The following is a 16,716-nucleotide window of genomic DNA, read 5'->3' as shown; positions in this document are numbered from 1 at the left end:
GTCGGATCACAGGTCACTTTTCAGATGGCCAAAGCCCATGTGACTGATAGACCAGACCTCGCTGTCTGAATTCTGGATGGGCTCTAGACACCGAAGGGTTAGTATATCGAACCGTAGCCTAAAGCGGGCTGACGTTTGCCCCGCTGGCCAGCCCAAAGGACAGACGGCGCTCTCTACTAATAACGGAACCTCACAAGGTCTTGCTTTTATCAATACTTGACCATACAATTATTATTTAAGGTGTGTGTATCAATTGATTCGAGGCATTGCATTGATCGTGACATCTTTGCCAAAAGCCAGCGTGCATTTGGACGTTTTATCCAGAGGGAACGGGATCGGATTGACACGCCACAGTAGAAAACCGAGTCGATACTGTTGGTGGAGTCAGTCTATAAAGAGCAAGTCAGACAAAGCACTTTCTTTACCACTGTGATGTGATAAAACCATCAAAGCACTCGCAAGAGCATCCAAGGCTTGGATTAGCTGGAAAAGTGCAACTGCAAACAGCAAAGATAGTAGCTGCCTGAGACTAATTGTGCTCTCAGAGGCACGTCTGTTGCGGTGAACGGCCGTGAATGCTATACTAACGAGCGCGAATGCAAATGCAGCCTGTTTGACATTTCTGGCAGACAATGCCAGTCAGGCTGAGGTATTGTTTCCTGACTCGAGCCTCTGTTTCTCTCGCTTAGATGAGTGCCATATCAGCTCTCCTCCAAACACTGTTTCCGTCGCCCGTGCCATTCATCTGTCCCATAGAGAGGCTTGTAAACACGTGGCGAGGACAGCATCAGCGTTTAACACTCAAGTGTGCCTTTAATCACTGGAGAATGAGCTTAGGGCTGGCAAAAAAAGGATGAGTCACATTCTTTTAATCCCTTTCCTTTTGCCAGGACTTCATCCTCAGGTTTCCATCAGGCTGAAATGGATTTAAAAAAGAAAAGTCCTGTACAGAACTAGTATCCGGGAGTGTCATGCCTATTTAAACTCAAGGGGGCCCCCTTTGATTTAAATGCAACTTCTGTACTGTATATAACATATAATATATGTGTGTCGTTTTGTCTTGTGACAGTCCTATACTATTTTATTTGTATATAATTGTATGTAATTATTTATTAATATACTGTATATATATTATTTGTATTAAATGTGTTATATATTGATACATTTCAATAAAATAGCCGTTTAAAATGTTTATTTATTATTTTATAAATGCTTTTAGCATAGCAAAGATGTGTAATTTTACAAAACATTTCTACTTCAAATAAATACTGTTCTTTTGAACTTTCTATTTTCTGAAAAATGTGTCACGGTTTCCACAAACATATTAAAAAGCACAACTGTTTTCAGCATTGAGAATAAGAAATGTTTCTTGAGCACCAAATCAGCATATTGGAATGATTTTTGAAGGATTGTGTGACACTGAAGACTGTAATAATGCTGAAAATTTTTAAAAAATGTTACTGTATTTTTAATTAATTAAATGCAGCATTGTTGAGCGTAAGAAACGTCTTTCAAAAACTTCTTTCAAAAATACAATTTTAGAGTAACATGTCTTATATCTTTATATATTACAAAAAAAATTGTAGTTGCAAATAGGGATGTCAAAAAAAATTTGAATTTCGAATATTCGTCGAATTTAAAATAAAAATCCACATTTTAGGTGTGTCAGGCAGCCTTATCAGTGGGGCACGAGATGCGATGACGATGTAACTGTCAATGCATTATAATGCTTTTGTTAGCCTATCCAGTTGAAGCCACTAGATGCAGCGCTGCTGCGTTGTTCATTAAAAATATTGCGGAAAAAGAGAACATCAATGCGGAGAAGGTCTTGTTTACATGAAAACTGAAACCAAGCTGTTCACACAGAATACATATTTTGCGCATTTTCTAGAGGGACATCTATTACTGTTGCACTCGCATCTCGCATAAAAGAGCCGCGTGTTTAGAAAGCCATGTAAAATGAATGCAAGTTTAACTTTGAAAAAAAAAACATATATCAAGACTTTATGGCAGGGTTTTTTCCCCATCCCACTGCATCTCATGTTTTTAAATGGAAAATGTACTCTGTGTGATTGACTTTCCGCCCTTTGTATTAAACTATGCATACATACGTGATGTTTTGTTGTTTATAGTTGTCTAAGCAACTTAATTAATTATAATTGATTTATAAACAGTATTTTAAACATTATGCTCTTTTTTCACAGATAGTCATGTTATCTTGTGCTTTGAATAAACGTGCATTAGTAATATTTTGCTCGATGCGCTCTCTTGTTGTCTCAGAAGAGAAGCCAAAAGCTTTTCTTCACCCTAACTGAAATTATGCATTGTAAATTTGAATACAATTCAAATTTTGATCATATTTAAGTACAAAATTTGAATTTAGTTTTTCAGCCATTTTGCAAAAGTGATTTTCACTTGGGTCATGTCTTAGTGAAAAAAGTATCGACATGCATATGTTGTATTGTACTGAATTTGTGTTTATTTTTAAAGCCACTCATCATTGTTCTGTATTTTTTTCCAGATTCCATGCATTTAGAGGACGTGGAAGCCGTGCAGAAGCTCCAGGACGTGTTGCACGAGGCCCTGCAGGACTACGAGGCGGGCCAGCACGTGGAGGACCCGCGCCGAGCCGGCAAGCTGCTCATGACCCTACCGCTGCTCCGGCAAACATCCACCAAGGCAGTGCAGCACTTCTACAGCATCAAACAGGACGGCAAAGTGCCCATGCACAAACTGTTTCTGGAGCTGCTGGAGGCCAAGGTGTAACCGCGTTATACCGACAGAGAGCTGGAGGGGGTACGTCATTGACTGCACACCTTCACCGGGCAGACACTGACTAACTCTCTGCCACTGTTTGTGAAACCTTTGTCTATAAACTTTAACAAATAATAACTAAAACATAACCGTAATGGTACTTCTAATTACTGACAATGATACGTAAATATAAGAATGATTTAAAATGTGATTATTGAGAAAAATATGAAGTGTAAAAAATGACTGCTTTCATTATTCAGCAGTGGGACTTGAAACCAGCCGTCGACTTGTTCTTCTCGAAAATCTGATGCTGAGTTTTTTTTGTGCAATTGAGACATTTGATTGATTTTCAAAAGAGAAATTCTGGAGCCGAAAAAGACCAGCCCTGCCAAAGGAAGGAAGTCCACCCGGTGGACACCAGCAAGCGAAACTTTCCCCGAACTGTACCGTCCAGCTCCCATGTCACTGAAGGAATCTAGGGATCGACCCTCTTTACCATAAGAGCGTGACGTAGTGACTATGTGCAGTATTACATTAGAGGTCCTCGGAGCAGTTTAACAACGCGATAGCCAAACGGAGATTTTCACGTCTTTGAAGAAGCTGCTCCTCACCATTACGTAGCCATGCGGACTGATCATGCGTGTGTCACTCCCTTGTCATTTTCTTTCAAGTCTTCCAAACACGTCTAGCCTCTTTTACCGATTTCATTTCGATCTTTTCAGGGAATAGCCGAAGCTTTAGTCTCTCATGCAATACCGAGCAAAGAGGAATCGCAGTGGTCAAGGAACAGACTCATTTATTTATTGACTTTATTTTATTATGTTTAATTCGAGTGTATTTTTACTGTACTGAAGGATGTAAATATATGGTACGGTCATCAAACACGATGTTTCTTCATATAATGTTAATAATTGATCGTTATGTTTTTCTACCGACCACCGTGTTGCGTAATGAAGACAAACCCCTGCTATCTTCTCTAAGCAATAGATGTTTAAAAAGTGGAGGTGTAAATGTATGCAATTTTGTTTTTGGTTTTGTTTTTTTTTTTTCTTAGTGCCACACTTACTTGGGAAAATGAATTTCCAGAAGCTTTCGCTTTTCTGTCTGTGCTTGTCATAAAATGATAGATTACATACATGATATGGCCAGAAGGACCATAACCATTATCTCAAGCCAATTATATATGCATATATATTAACTTCAGCCTCGAAATTCTATTGACATTCTTTCATACTAAAGCAGTATTTGAACTTTGTTAAGCAAAATAGCACTTAGGGAAGACGGAGAAGCATCGCAGGTTTACTTTCACGACGGTCCTGATTTTTACGCGGAATAGCGCCAGAGATATCATACACGTGACGTAATCTTCTTCCAAATGACATTTTTAGCAGAGAGGCTCAAGTATCAAAGCAAGCGATCCACAGCCTTCATCAGAAATATGTCAGTATTACTATGGGGTATTTTCTGAATATTCTTAAGCATTGTATATTGTAAATTAACAGATTATAAATCTAACCTAAGACATTTTATTGGAACAGATCAAAGAAGAAAAAAAAAGAATGAAAAATGAACAAAAAAAAAATGTAGTTCAGCTTCTTGGTGTTTCATGTCTGCTGTGTTTTTCTGAAACATCTCTGTTTTTTTTCCCTTTCCGCAAAAGATGTAGTGTACTACCCGTGGTGATCGCAGGTCTCGCTGTTCAGTATGCGTTCATTTTCTCTCTGTTTTTTCTTTTCTAGTTTTGGTTCATTTTTTTAGAGACAGGGTAGAATTAGAGACAATACTGGATGTATGAATCCTCAGGAGCAAGATGATGGGTTCTCAAATAACCTTTTGAAAAAAGACTCTTCCTAGTTACCGCTAGATCAACCGATCAACGATCAATATAATCTATGCTGATATATAAGTGAATATTTAAAAGGAGGTGCATTATATGTACAAGAGACCATCTGTGTAACTCCTATCTTGTAGACTAACACTGTATATCATAGGTTACGATGAAAAATGCTTTGAAATAGTACCTTTTTTCTTTCTTTCCCCTCTTTTTCTGATTTTCCTTCTCTTTTAACAAAATGCTGTACATAAGGCCTTCACGCTGAACTCCATTGGTATATATCTTGACTCTTTAAAGTTGCAAAGGGAAGAAACATTTTTGTTTGTTTTGGTGTAAGATCGGTTTTCAAAACTATCACTTTGACTTTGTGTGCTTAATAAAAATGACGAAAAAAAAGACGAAAGAACAGATCATTTTTTAAGGCAAATGGGGAACGAGGGTTTTTAGTTGTTTTTCTTAGTCTTGTTCTATAAATATACTGTATTTATCATTAGCTATTCAAAACTCTTAATAGATTGTGCTTTGGAAAGGTTAGTGTAACGTGACTCTAGATCTTATCGCTCATGGCAACTCATCAGACGGTCAAAACATGGGTTTGGGGGTTTCTTTGGTTGGTTTCTTTTTTGTGTTGTCTTTACTCTGAGGTGATCACGATAGAAATGAAGCGATGTGAAACTAGACAAGCTTTCTAATTCTGTTCAGCGTTGTAAGATTTCACGAAAAACTAGAGCAAGCGGTTCCAAACTACACTCAGTCTTTCAGATATGCATTTTTCCAAGTTGCTTTTAGTGCACAAAATGAAAAAAACTAAACAAAAGCAAAATACTTTTATGACATGTACTGTGTAATCTTGGACAAATCGGTACCCAGACCTCTCGAACCATTTAAAGACAATTTTACTGTGTCTTTTAACACTCCTCTATCCAGCATAGAAATCAAAGTGTAATTTATCTGTACCCACCACGACTTTTTTTTTATATATTTTCTTATTTAAAGCAATATGACGGTACGACGTACAGTTGTTGTACAATGTGATTCGATTAGTGATCAAATGCTGTATCTATTGGACTATTTTGCAAATTCTAGGATAATGGGATTAAGGATGATCAGATATACAAACAACTGCTATTTTTAAATGTTGAAGAGGTTAGGTGTTGGTTGTATTTATTCATGCATCGATGCGTCTGCCAAACGCATCTAGGCTTCCTGGCAGTCTCATGCAGAAACCGGTGTGGGAAAGGACGAGATCCAGAAGAACAATTTTACTGTGTCTTTTAACACTCCTCTATCCAGCATAGAAATCAAAATGTAATTTATCTGTACCAACCACGACTTTTTTTTTATATATTTTCTTATTTAAAGCAATATGACGGTACAACGTACAGTTGTTGTACAATGGGATTCGATTAGTGATCAAATGCTGTATCTATTGGACTATTTTGCAAATTCTAGGATAATGGGATTAAGGATGATCAGATATGCAAACAACTGCTATTTTTAAATGTTGAAGAGGTTAGGTGTTGGTTGTATTTATTCATGCATCGATGCGTCTGCCAAACGCATCTAGGCTTCCTGGCAGTCTCATGCAGAAACCGGTGTGGGAAAGGACGAGATCCAGAAGGAGGAAGGGGAAAGAATGAAGGAGCATTTGAGAAGCTTCTGTGATCAATATGATAATGATATATTTCAACCCAGGAGTTGCTGAAACAACCTGTAGTGAGAATCATGTCTGTAGTTTTATCGGTAAAATTATTAACTGTATATTTTTGTGATGTGCATCATTACAGTGTGCTCCAAACAATATGTCCATTTGTGTAAATGTATTTATTTTACATTGTATATATTGTTCAATGCAAAAAGAGAGACCTATGATTCTGTAACTACGATCAGTTCAGATGTGTAAGTCCAATTATGCCTTTCAGGATAATAGTAGAGCAATATTAAACATGCTTCCAGTTTTGACTCGGGCTGTGTTTTACTGTGTGAGAACATGTTTTCAGTCTTAACTCATTGTGGATTTATTTATTTATCCATTCATCTGTTTATTTATTGATTATTTTTAGTGCTCTGTAGACTGCCTACTGTGGGTTAAACATTATGAGAATCGAGACTAAATATATATTTATTCTCTTTTTTAAGGGAATGAATACTTTTATTTAGTAAGGATGTATTAAATTGATCAAAAGTACAGTAAAGACATTTATAATGTTACAAAGATTTCAATTAAATGCGGTTCATCCAATAATCATGAAAACAAAATGAACACAATTTTCACTTAAATATTAAGCTGCATAAGCATTTTCAACGCTGATAAGAATTGTTTTCAAAACATTTCTGAAAGATAATGTCACATTGAAGACTGGAGTAATGATTTATTTTTGCCATCAGAAATAAACTAAATTTAAAAATGTATTACAATAGAAATAAGTCATTTTAAATTGTTGTCATTTCTTAAATATTACTGTTTTTCATGTATTTTTTATCTAATAATTCCAACCTTGGTGATAAGAGGTATTCAGAAACATCAATATAAATCAAACAGAAATCGAGAGAGAGAGAGAGAGAGAGAGGTACTTTTAGTGTCATTTTGGTTATTATGAATTATGAGCTGTTTTTACAAATCAGAAACTCTCAATCACACTCTGGTCAAAACATTGCACTTATTCATTTTTTTGTTTAAATTAAAAGAAATATATATACATGGAACTATTTGTGTCCGCTAGGCACGTAAGTAACATTTGGATACAAATTGGAATGACAAAGTAGTCTGTATTTATTCATATCCTGCTTTTCCTATAGGGGGAAAAAAACACTTATGGAATATGAATAATGAATATAATAGCTGATGAGCAGTATGCTGGTATCCAGGCAATAGAGCTGTCTGCTTGGCTACTTGACTTTTTTTCATCTCAAGAGCAGTCTGTCATTGTTTTGTTTTTTGTTTTTTTCTTCCTGCACTGGCATCTTCACACAGCCACACTTCATTCTGTCGCGGTTACAATATTATTGCGTCGGAAAGGGGAAGAAAAATGGTGGATGAGCAGAAAGTTCTTGACAACTTGATGCAGCGTTTGAGGCATGTCCACTCAGAGGGTAATCAGCCGCTATGCCCTGAGGCTTTACAGCAGACACATTGATGTACTGTAAGACAACGGTCCTAACATCAGCACAGTCTCCTGGTCACCCACATCCAGTCTGTCTCTCCTATAAGACTCGGCGGGCCAAATGAGGAGCAGGAGATACAAACATCAACAAGAGGAAAGCACTTAGGATACCTAAATAGCAAACCTCAGTTTTTACACCCTGCTGCATAATACATTTGACAAAGAAGACAAATACAAAGGCTATTTAGTGCCTTTTCCTGTATATAGGCTTGAAAAGAAAGAAAATATAGCACTATATAGTAAGATAGCATTGTGTGTAAAATCATCTGCAGCTAATATGTATCATATAATGTGGGGAGACATTTAATGTTCTGTAGCAAAAGCGTTTAAGGCTTTAAAACAGAGAGCAGTGACCTGCAGGCAAATATTTTTCAAGAAGATGACATCATAAGATATTACTTAAAGAGGGCCCCGTTGGCGGCCCACTTTTTTTTTTTATTATTTGTGCTGCGGCACATACATTTTACTCATCGACTTCGGAGTTCATTTATTTTATTTTATCTTTACGCCATTGATTCATTATTATGATACAATAAAAGCTACTTGAGCATTTCAGCTGCCAAGTACCGTTATCATTAACCTTGCGAGACGCTAAAAGTGCTCCATGGCATTTGTAATGGCTCTTTTAACTCTTTCCACTCTTCCATGTTATACGGCTGCAATGTGGAGCTGCTGTAATTGGGTTTTCACTGATGTTGGACCCTCAGAGGAGGCCCGGTATAAGCTACGCCGAGGTATATGCGCGGATATGCCGGACTATTTGTATTTCTCCATTATGTCAATTTATGGATCATCCCGTTGGTGTAATTTGGAACCGGAGCGGGAAAGTGTCTTATAGTCCAATTGGGAATTTTGATGTTCCCCATAAAGCTTTAGTTCAAAGTTAAGCTCATTTTAGATTAATTGATCTATTCTAGACATATTAGTCAAACTGCTGATCTTGATAAGTCTGTTTGAAATGACCTCTGTCCTGCTCACATCCATTTAATGCTGGTAACCGTATGAACTGACATTAAAAAAAGGAGTGGCCAAGGTATATTGTCAGGGGTTCATGCATGTTTAATGGGGATGCCATCATAAGATATTACTTAAAGAGGGCCCCGTTGGCGGCCCACTTTTTTTTTTTATTATTTGTGCTGCGGCACATACATTTTACTCATCGACTTCGGGGTTCATTTATTTTTTTTTATCTTTACGCCATTGATTCATTATTATGATACAATAAAAGCTACTTGAGCATTTCAACTGCCAAGTACCGTTATCATTAACCTTGCGAGACGCTAAAAGTGCTCCATGGCATTTGTAATGGCTCTTTTAACTCTTTTCGCTTTTCCATGTTATACGGCTGCAATGTGGAGCTGCTATAATTGGGTTTTCACTGAGGTTGGACCCTCAGAGGAGGCCCGGTATAAGCTATGGCGAGGTATATGCGAGGATATGCTTGACTATTTGTATTTCTCCATTATGTCAATTTATGGATCATCCCGTCGGTGCAATTTGGAACCGGAGCGGGAAAGTGCCTTATAGTCCAATTGGGAATTTTGATGTTCCCCATAAAGCTTTAGTTCAAAGTTAAGCTCATTTTAGATTAATTGATCTATTCTAGACATATTAGTCAAACTGCTGATCTTGATAAGTCTGTTTGAAATGACCTCTGTCTTGCTCACATCCATTTAATGCTGGTAACCGTATGAACTGACATTAAAAAAAGGAGTGGCCAAGGTATATTGTCAGGGGTTCATGCATGTTTAATGGGACATCAGTGCTGGAAATAAGATGTGACCAAATCAAAAAGTATATAAAAAAATAAAACAAAGACTGTTTGATTGATGACAGAAATTCTATTCAAAGGAATTTTTTTGCAGAACACCTTGATTGTACTGACCAAATTTAAACATGATTCCTGTCACTGCATTTTAAACAAACACTTTTTTTTAACTTTCAAAGATTTTTTTAAAAATCTGTTTTGCATTTAAAATCCATTTCAGGTCCAAAAATCGGATCGAGCAAAATGAAATTAAGAATTGGGTTGCTTCAGCTCATTTTAACAACTCATTTAACCAGTCTATAAGGATGTTGATTGTCGAGGGAGGCTCTCAGTCTAACCAAATGCATTTTGCTTGTCTTTAGCTGCAGGTTCTGAAGAGTTGAATGCAGTATAGACCAACTTCCTGGTCATTTCATATACCAAACTACTGCGTCTCTTGAGCGGTACTGTATGTTTTGTGGTGTCCCCGACGTGCCATGGGAGCAAAGTTCGACTGGTGGCACGGGTGTGCTTGGCGTCATCTGTGAAGTGCTAATGTGTGCAGTTGGGCCCTGATGGCTTTTTGTCAGTGAGTCCACACAATTTATTTCTCAGTGTGAGAGCAGGGTCACTCTCCTGGGTCTTAGTGTGCTGATGGCCTGGGCCACACTGTGGTAATGGCCTTTCACGGGTCTCTTGCTCCCTCGACACCGGTTATGTCTCTGCGAGAGACATCACGGGGCCTGATATGTGTGTGTAGAAAGAGAGAAGGAAGTGTGTAGATCCGATTCCTGACAATGTGCAAAGAAGACAGCTTTGGCCTTGTCCCTCTTGAGACCCTGTTTACCCCGGATGCAAGGAGCTACCAGATGATCTCTGAAGTCCTGGGTCTTTAGAGAGAGTTCAAGGAATGGTTAACGAAATGTTTTAAAGTTAACTTCCAGGTAATTTCAAGTATGATTTTTGATGTCCTTGCTTTAATGCTTTTTCTTTTTTTAAATGATAAGACTTTATTATTTAAAAATGCTGTAGCTTTCTGATAAATCATATAAACATATGGACATTTGTCCATATATGTACCTGAAACATTTTACAAAATATCTAATTATCTTCTTTTGTGTTCCACAGATGAAAGTAAGTCATACATGTTTGGAACCACATGAGTAAGTGTAAATAAGTGTAAATATTTACAGAACTTTCATTTTTGGATGAACTATCCCTTTACTGTTTTAGATCCCATCTTTCACAGCTAATGTTTTTAATGTTTGCCTTTCACAACCATAATGTAGGTTTATTAGCACAACTATAAAAACAAGCACAGAGTAGGTAAACAAAAAGTCTTCTTATAAGACATTATGTAAAACTATCAGAAATTCCAGTATTAGTATCTCATTAGTCATCTTATTAGCGAAGTGGATTAGTTCCCATCTAAACCATTCTTTTACTCGTTTCTTCACGCACCACGTCTCCACCGTTCTACTGAGGCAGATAATGACTCATCTCCAGCAGAATAGCCTTTTTCAATTTTAGAACTACTTAACACTAAATGTAACTGGTAGATCACTCAAAAGCAATTAATTGTCGTCCCTGTAAAAGGCAAGTTCACCATCTCCTTAATACATGGGATAAAATGGATCAGACGGCATCGGGCTCATTGAGAGCATTAGTGGGTCACACTTGCACGTTTATTTGCACTTAAATGTTTTACTCTACATTCGATGAAGCATTAATTCGGTTAGTGCACTTTTATAAATAGTTTGGGGTGTCATCTGGGTTTGAATTAGTAGCACTTGAGAACTCTTTAGGGGAGGCCTTCATAAAATAGCATAAAGCACAATAAATAACTAATTTGTGAATTTATATAGCGATTTCTAGGTGTGAATCCTAGAGGAAGCAAAATGTATAGATATTGTATTTAAAATTTTACATTATTTTATTATTGTTTTTTCTTTTATAATAAACAATAAACTCTTTTATGATAAACTTCTGACAGACTTCTTATTTTCTTCTGTATTTTCTCTGCTTTACCTTAGTTCCTCGTAATTCGGTCCATGCTTTCAACCAGAGCTGGTGTTTGTGTCTGCTGAAATCTCACCCCCCTGTGGTGCAGTGAGCTGAGTGACTGACTGTGTATGTGTGTGTGTGTGTGGCAACCGAACACTCCAGAGCCCATTGTGACTTGACTTCCCAGTGATCTCCAGTTCCTACTCCGAGCCAGCATGGGGTGTCTGGAGTGTCACATCTGACAACTCAATATACAGCCATGTCGCTACACAGGAGAGGAGCAATCTGAGAGATGATACACCGGCACAGACCCTCTATGTCCATCTTTTTCACTGACAGCAACAGAGATTCCAAGCACGACAGCGGTCTTGAAATGCACTTTGCCCACATTTTCTGCTCCCCCTACTTCACGCTGCAACTTGTTTACAATCTCGGTACACATGTCCTCAATTAATAAAGTATTTAGATTAAGATTTAGATGTGTCAATATAGTATGAAAAAAGTATTTGAGAAAGTTTTTGAAAATCCAATAGTAGCTCACAAAACAAAAAAAAAAACAAAAAAATTGGTTGGGGGTGGACAGGACATTTCAATGTTTTGTACCATAATGTAAACAAAGGAATAAAGAAATAACTAACTAAATAAATAAATAAAACAAAATCCCAACACAACAAAGCTCAATGTAACAAAACAAAACAAGGGGGTAGAAATGCCTTTGTACTTTAATGTTAACCAAAAAAACAAACGAACAAAAAAAATTAAAAACCTCAGCGAGACTAAACAAAACCCAACATAACAAAACAAAAGAAAGTAGGATGTAGACAGCACATTTCAGTGCCTTTTTACCATAGTGTAAACAAAGCAACAGAAAACAAAATAAGAAAACAAAACAACTCTCAATGCAAGAAAAAACAGAACAAATAGACTGCATTTTTTCACTGCTTTTGTACCATAAATAATTGTTGTGTATGTGAGAAATACAACTTTGATCTGAACAAACTAAACGCTATTCTAATATTTAAAGGCTTAAAGGTTTTTTCTGAGGGCCTGCTAAATAAATACATTTAACAATTTTATTTGCTATGTCTTCAAACCTAGAACAGTGTCAAAGGCTTTAAATATAGTAAAATAGAGAGATGTGGAGTGCAACACAACAATAAAAACACTGTAATAAATGAATAACGCTACACAAAAACAACTTTTAACACAGATTTAGCAAGCAAATTGCTGAGGTGTGCTGAAAAATACAACCGGAATGATATCTGTACCCCTTTGCCAAACTGTGGCAGGTTTTTCTTCCTGCACTGGGAGTAAGAGGCTAATATAATCATATGTATCTCAGCAGGACAGGGATTTCACTATGGAACCCTGGGGGAAAATACCACAGAACTGCACATCAGCAGCATAAAGCTCAAGATATGACTTTCAGCCTTTGTTACAATTTATGTCCCATATTTTATTGTAAAACAAACCATATGCCAGTTTAACAGTCGAAGGGTGCATGCCAGTGGATTCCCTTTAGTAAGCCAGGGAGAATGGGAATAATTTGTATGTTGGTTTGTTAATTTGGCAATATGGGAAACAGTGAAATTATGCAGTCCAGCGTGGATTTTTAATTTTGCATCACATATTTAAGTGGAGAAAAAAAAGACAGGAAAAGTCTAATAGAAACACTACAATGTGTTGTGTTTGTAGTTGTTGAGCTTCATTAATTAGTTGAAGAGTCCTGGCGCACAGCTGGGTTAAACTGCCAGGGTTCGTCTCCTGAGTAACTGGAATGCAGAGGATAGCAGTGTTAGCCTCATTTGCATGCTATCTCTGTGAACAAAAGCTAAGATAATGCTAAGGCTAATTCTAATACCGCTCTTCATTTCAACATTCTCAGCATTTGTGTGCAGCAGAGGCTGCAAGACAGGAGGCTTAAGAAAAATCGATTTGATTAAAATCCAAACCTGATGTCTACTTCAGCCCAGAGGAAGAGGAAAACATGATGAAACAGTAGTCAATGTTGGGAAATACTTTCATTGGCTTTGATCCTACATTTTAATCTCATGAGAATAAATAAGATATGCAAAATATGCTTTTAGGATATTGCAATGCATATGCTTGTTTTCTTTTTAAAATGACCCTTATATTTTATTACCACACTTCTCATAGTGGATGTAACATCATTAAGATTGAGGGTTAAAGGGATCATCTACACACACACACACACACACAAAAAGAAAATTCAGTCATCATTAACTCACCTTCACGTTGTTAAAAACCTGTATGACTTTCTTCTATGGAACACAACAGAAGATATATTTTGAAAAATGTTGGTAACTACACAGTTTCCCATTGATAGCCATTGTATGGACTAAACTAAAATAAAAATAAATAAATAAACAGCAGAAGTCAAAAAAGCAAACCAAAACGGTTTGGTTATCAACATTCTCCATAGTATCTATCAGCAGAAGAAAGCAATTCATACATGCTTGGAATGACATGAGGGTGAGTAGATTTTCTATTTTTGGGTTGACTATTTCTTAAACTTATTCAAACCTTTAAGCATAAAAAAACCAACATATAAATCCATTAAGCCCCTCTGATTGTGTACAGTAAACAGGTCCAGCATGTGTTTTAATAGCAGCAGAAATTAGCTTCTGTTCCTCAGAGGAACACATTAAAGAGAAAGTCTTTCTACAGCTGGACACAGCTGATGGGGTTTATTGATTATTAGGCAAGTGAGCTAAGCCGCTTAAGGTCATTAGAAGCACTTAATTAAAAAGTGGCAGGACTGTCTGTGTTTACAAAAGTAATTGCAACTGTTTATATATTTTGCATAGATAATAAATAGTTTCAAATAACATGAGAGTTTTGTTTGAATCATATATATATATATTTTTAAATATGGTTTGTTATCTCTTAAATTCAGCTAAATGTCCATAGGCTGTATCTGATAACCTGATTTCACTGCACTATAATGGATGTCAAAAGTGCCCAACGTTTCTTTACACTAGTAGGTCCATTGCATTCAATAGATGTTTTCGACCTGCGTCTGGATAAAACTGTCGGCAAGATCACTTATCATTCAGTATGTAGGCTACTACACATACTATTTAATACCAATAAATATCAATAAGTGAGGTCGAATTTTTTTATTCGTTTTATTTTGATAAACATGACACAATATTAAGATTTTAGCATTCATGGCTCTGAAGGCGTAAAAATAAACACACGTCATCGTTGTCGTCGATGAATCCGACCAATCATGAAACGGCTGTGTCGTCATCGAGAAGATTCGCAGAATGCTCTCGCGGTACTTTGATGGTAGCAGTGCGTCGGCGCCTTCTCAAGTCAGACATGCCAAATAACATAATATTTATAGAATTTATATAATATTCGTATAATAAGGGATGTGCCGAACGAGGCTTTTGAAGCAGAGAGGCTTTTACAACAAACTGCGTTGATGCTTCGAAGCTTTTGACACAGTGCTCTACTCCGTTAACTGGTGGTCAATAAAACATGCTTACACCAACTGTATCATTTAGATGTTATATACCCTTCTAAACATATTTACGCGGACTGCTCTTCGGTAAACAGACGCTATGGCGCTTCTGGACATGCGCTTTGGAAACGGCAGAAGGTTGCTATCTGGTGAACCTTGCTTGAACTACATTGCTGACTTTATGGATTTTTGAAAATGAACCTAAACTGTGTTAAAAATGATTATGAATTGCCTGTAATTCCTTTGAATTTGAATGCGTGAATGATTAGACTAGCTGATCCGTAGGCTACCTTTAGGATTTAGGCTAAAGTATGTAGCTATAATGTATGTATGTAGCCTATATATATATATATATATATATATATAGTCTTAACATGTTTAGTGATTGAAAAATTATTACATTTGACAAAAATGTAAACCCATAAATTAATTTAAACCTAAGACCATTCCGTCCATTACATTACTCCAGATTATTTTAGGCTTTATGTTGTAGTTTAATGGAACCACTGAAAAAAAAAAGTATACATTGACTGCTCTGAATTGAAGATATGTTTTAGCTAGAAGGACTTTCAATCAAAGTCAATGCAAGTGTGTTGTAGGCCTCTAAATATAAGAGGTCAAAGGATATGAATGTATCCAGATTTCATCTTCCTAGCTTACTGCTTCAAAAAAGTCCAAACAAATTGTATAGCCTAATTAATTTATGATGATTTAAGGTAACTTTGTGCATTTTTTTTATACAAAATTCACTTCAAAACAAAATAAATTCTAAATATATATATTTCATAACCAGTGGTTTCCTAAAAACACGTTTGTGAAGGAAAGAGAAAGAAAGAACGAACGAACGAAAAAAAAAACAAGCTATATAATTTAATGTCATTGTTTAAGCAGATGCAGGGCAATCGTTTGCAAGTGTTGTTTCATTAGGCCCATATCAAGTAAGTTAGGCTTAAGACGCACAAGTTAGGATACGACATTTGGCCAAAATAATGCCATCCCAGTCATCAGTATGAGCCATTGCGTCATGCACCATAATAATACTCAGACATCCCCAGATAGTGCATTCATTCAGCCCCCCTCTCTTTAATCCTTTGTGCTGCTTTCCCCTCCCGGAGTCCAGCACCTGAATGTGCAACTCTGTGCCGGATTGCTTAGCGACGTCGAGTGGCGTTCCTGAGCCAAGAGATCCACTTGTTAAATCGAGACGTAATGTAGCACTGACATCTTCCTCCAGCGACCGATCAATGATGCCAACAGGTGTTTTAGTTTTATTCGTGGCGGATATGTGCATGTATGCTATTTATCAGCATTTCGGTAAATAGTTTTTAGAGTGATCGAGCGCTCAAGTTCTGGAGAGGAGCAGATGGCAAACTCGTAATCTGCTTTGCTCAGAGTGGCCAGGCAGGCGCCCCTTGAACGTAACGTGCGCCGAGGTAAGACTATAAGTTAAGATTGTTTTCGGTATCACGTATGGATCTTTAATGTGCCTCTATTTCGTTTATATATTGTCTGTACTGAATTAGTTTAATGTGGCATATGTCTTTATTCATTTTAGACTAATTAAGACGTTCAAACTCAAAACAGTCTGTGCTTTTGTTAATGGAAGTGCAGGGTACGCATTATGAGGGGTTCAGTCTAATAAAAAAAACGTCAGAATAAAACGTTGGGGCTTAAAAGTATGTGTTCTTCTACATATAAGTATGTATTTATTTCGCTGTTGAAA

At 36.8% G+C, this 16,716-nt stretch overlaps 1 protein-coding gene and 1 pseudogene across 8 annotated transcripts in view; both read left to right on the top strand.

Annotated features, from left to right (window-relative positions):
• LOC107590918 (estrogen-related receptor gamma-like) overlaps positions 1-5,830 on the top strand; it is a 176,380-nt gene extending 170,550 nt beyond the window's left edge. For 7 of the 8 annotated variants that reach the window (XM_016279878.1, XM_016279880.1, XM_016279876.1 and 4 more), the window contains one exon: positions 2,522-5,830. In XM_016279878.1, coding sequence (XP_016135364.1) covers positions 2,522-2,766 — 245 coding nt within the window. In that variant the 3' untranslated portion in view covers positions 2,767-5,830. The remainder of the gene's footprint in view (positions 1-2,521) is intronic. The other variant, XM_016279875.1, reaches the window with a different exon arrangement.
• Positions 5,831-15,902: 10,072 nt separating this feature from the next.
• Positions 15,903-16,716, top strand: part of LOC107590940 (usherin-like) — a 257,040-nt pseudogene continuing 256,226 nt past the window's right edge.

The sequence above is a fragment of the Sinocyclocheilus grahami genome, unplaced genomic scaffold (assembly GCF_001515645.1).
Source record: "Sinocyclocheilus grahami isolate Dianchi unplaced genomic scaffold, SAMN03320097.WGS_v1.1 scaffold134.1, whole genome shotgun sequence".
NCBI lineage: Eukaryota > Metazoa > Chordata > Actinopteri > Cypriniformes > Cyprinidae > Sinocyclocheilus > Sinocyclocheilus grahami.
This window is presented reverse-complemented; position numbering and strand designations above follow the sequence as displayed.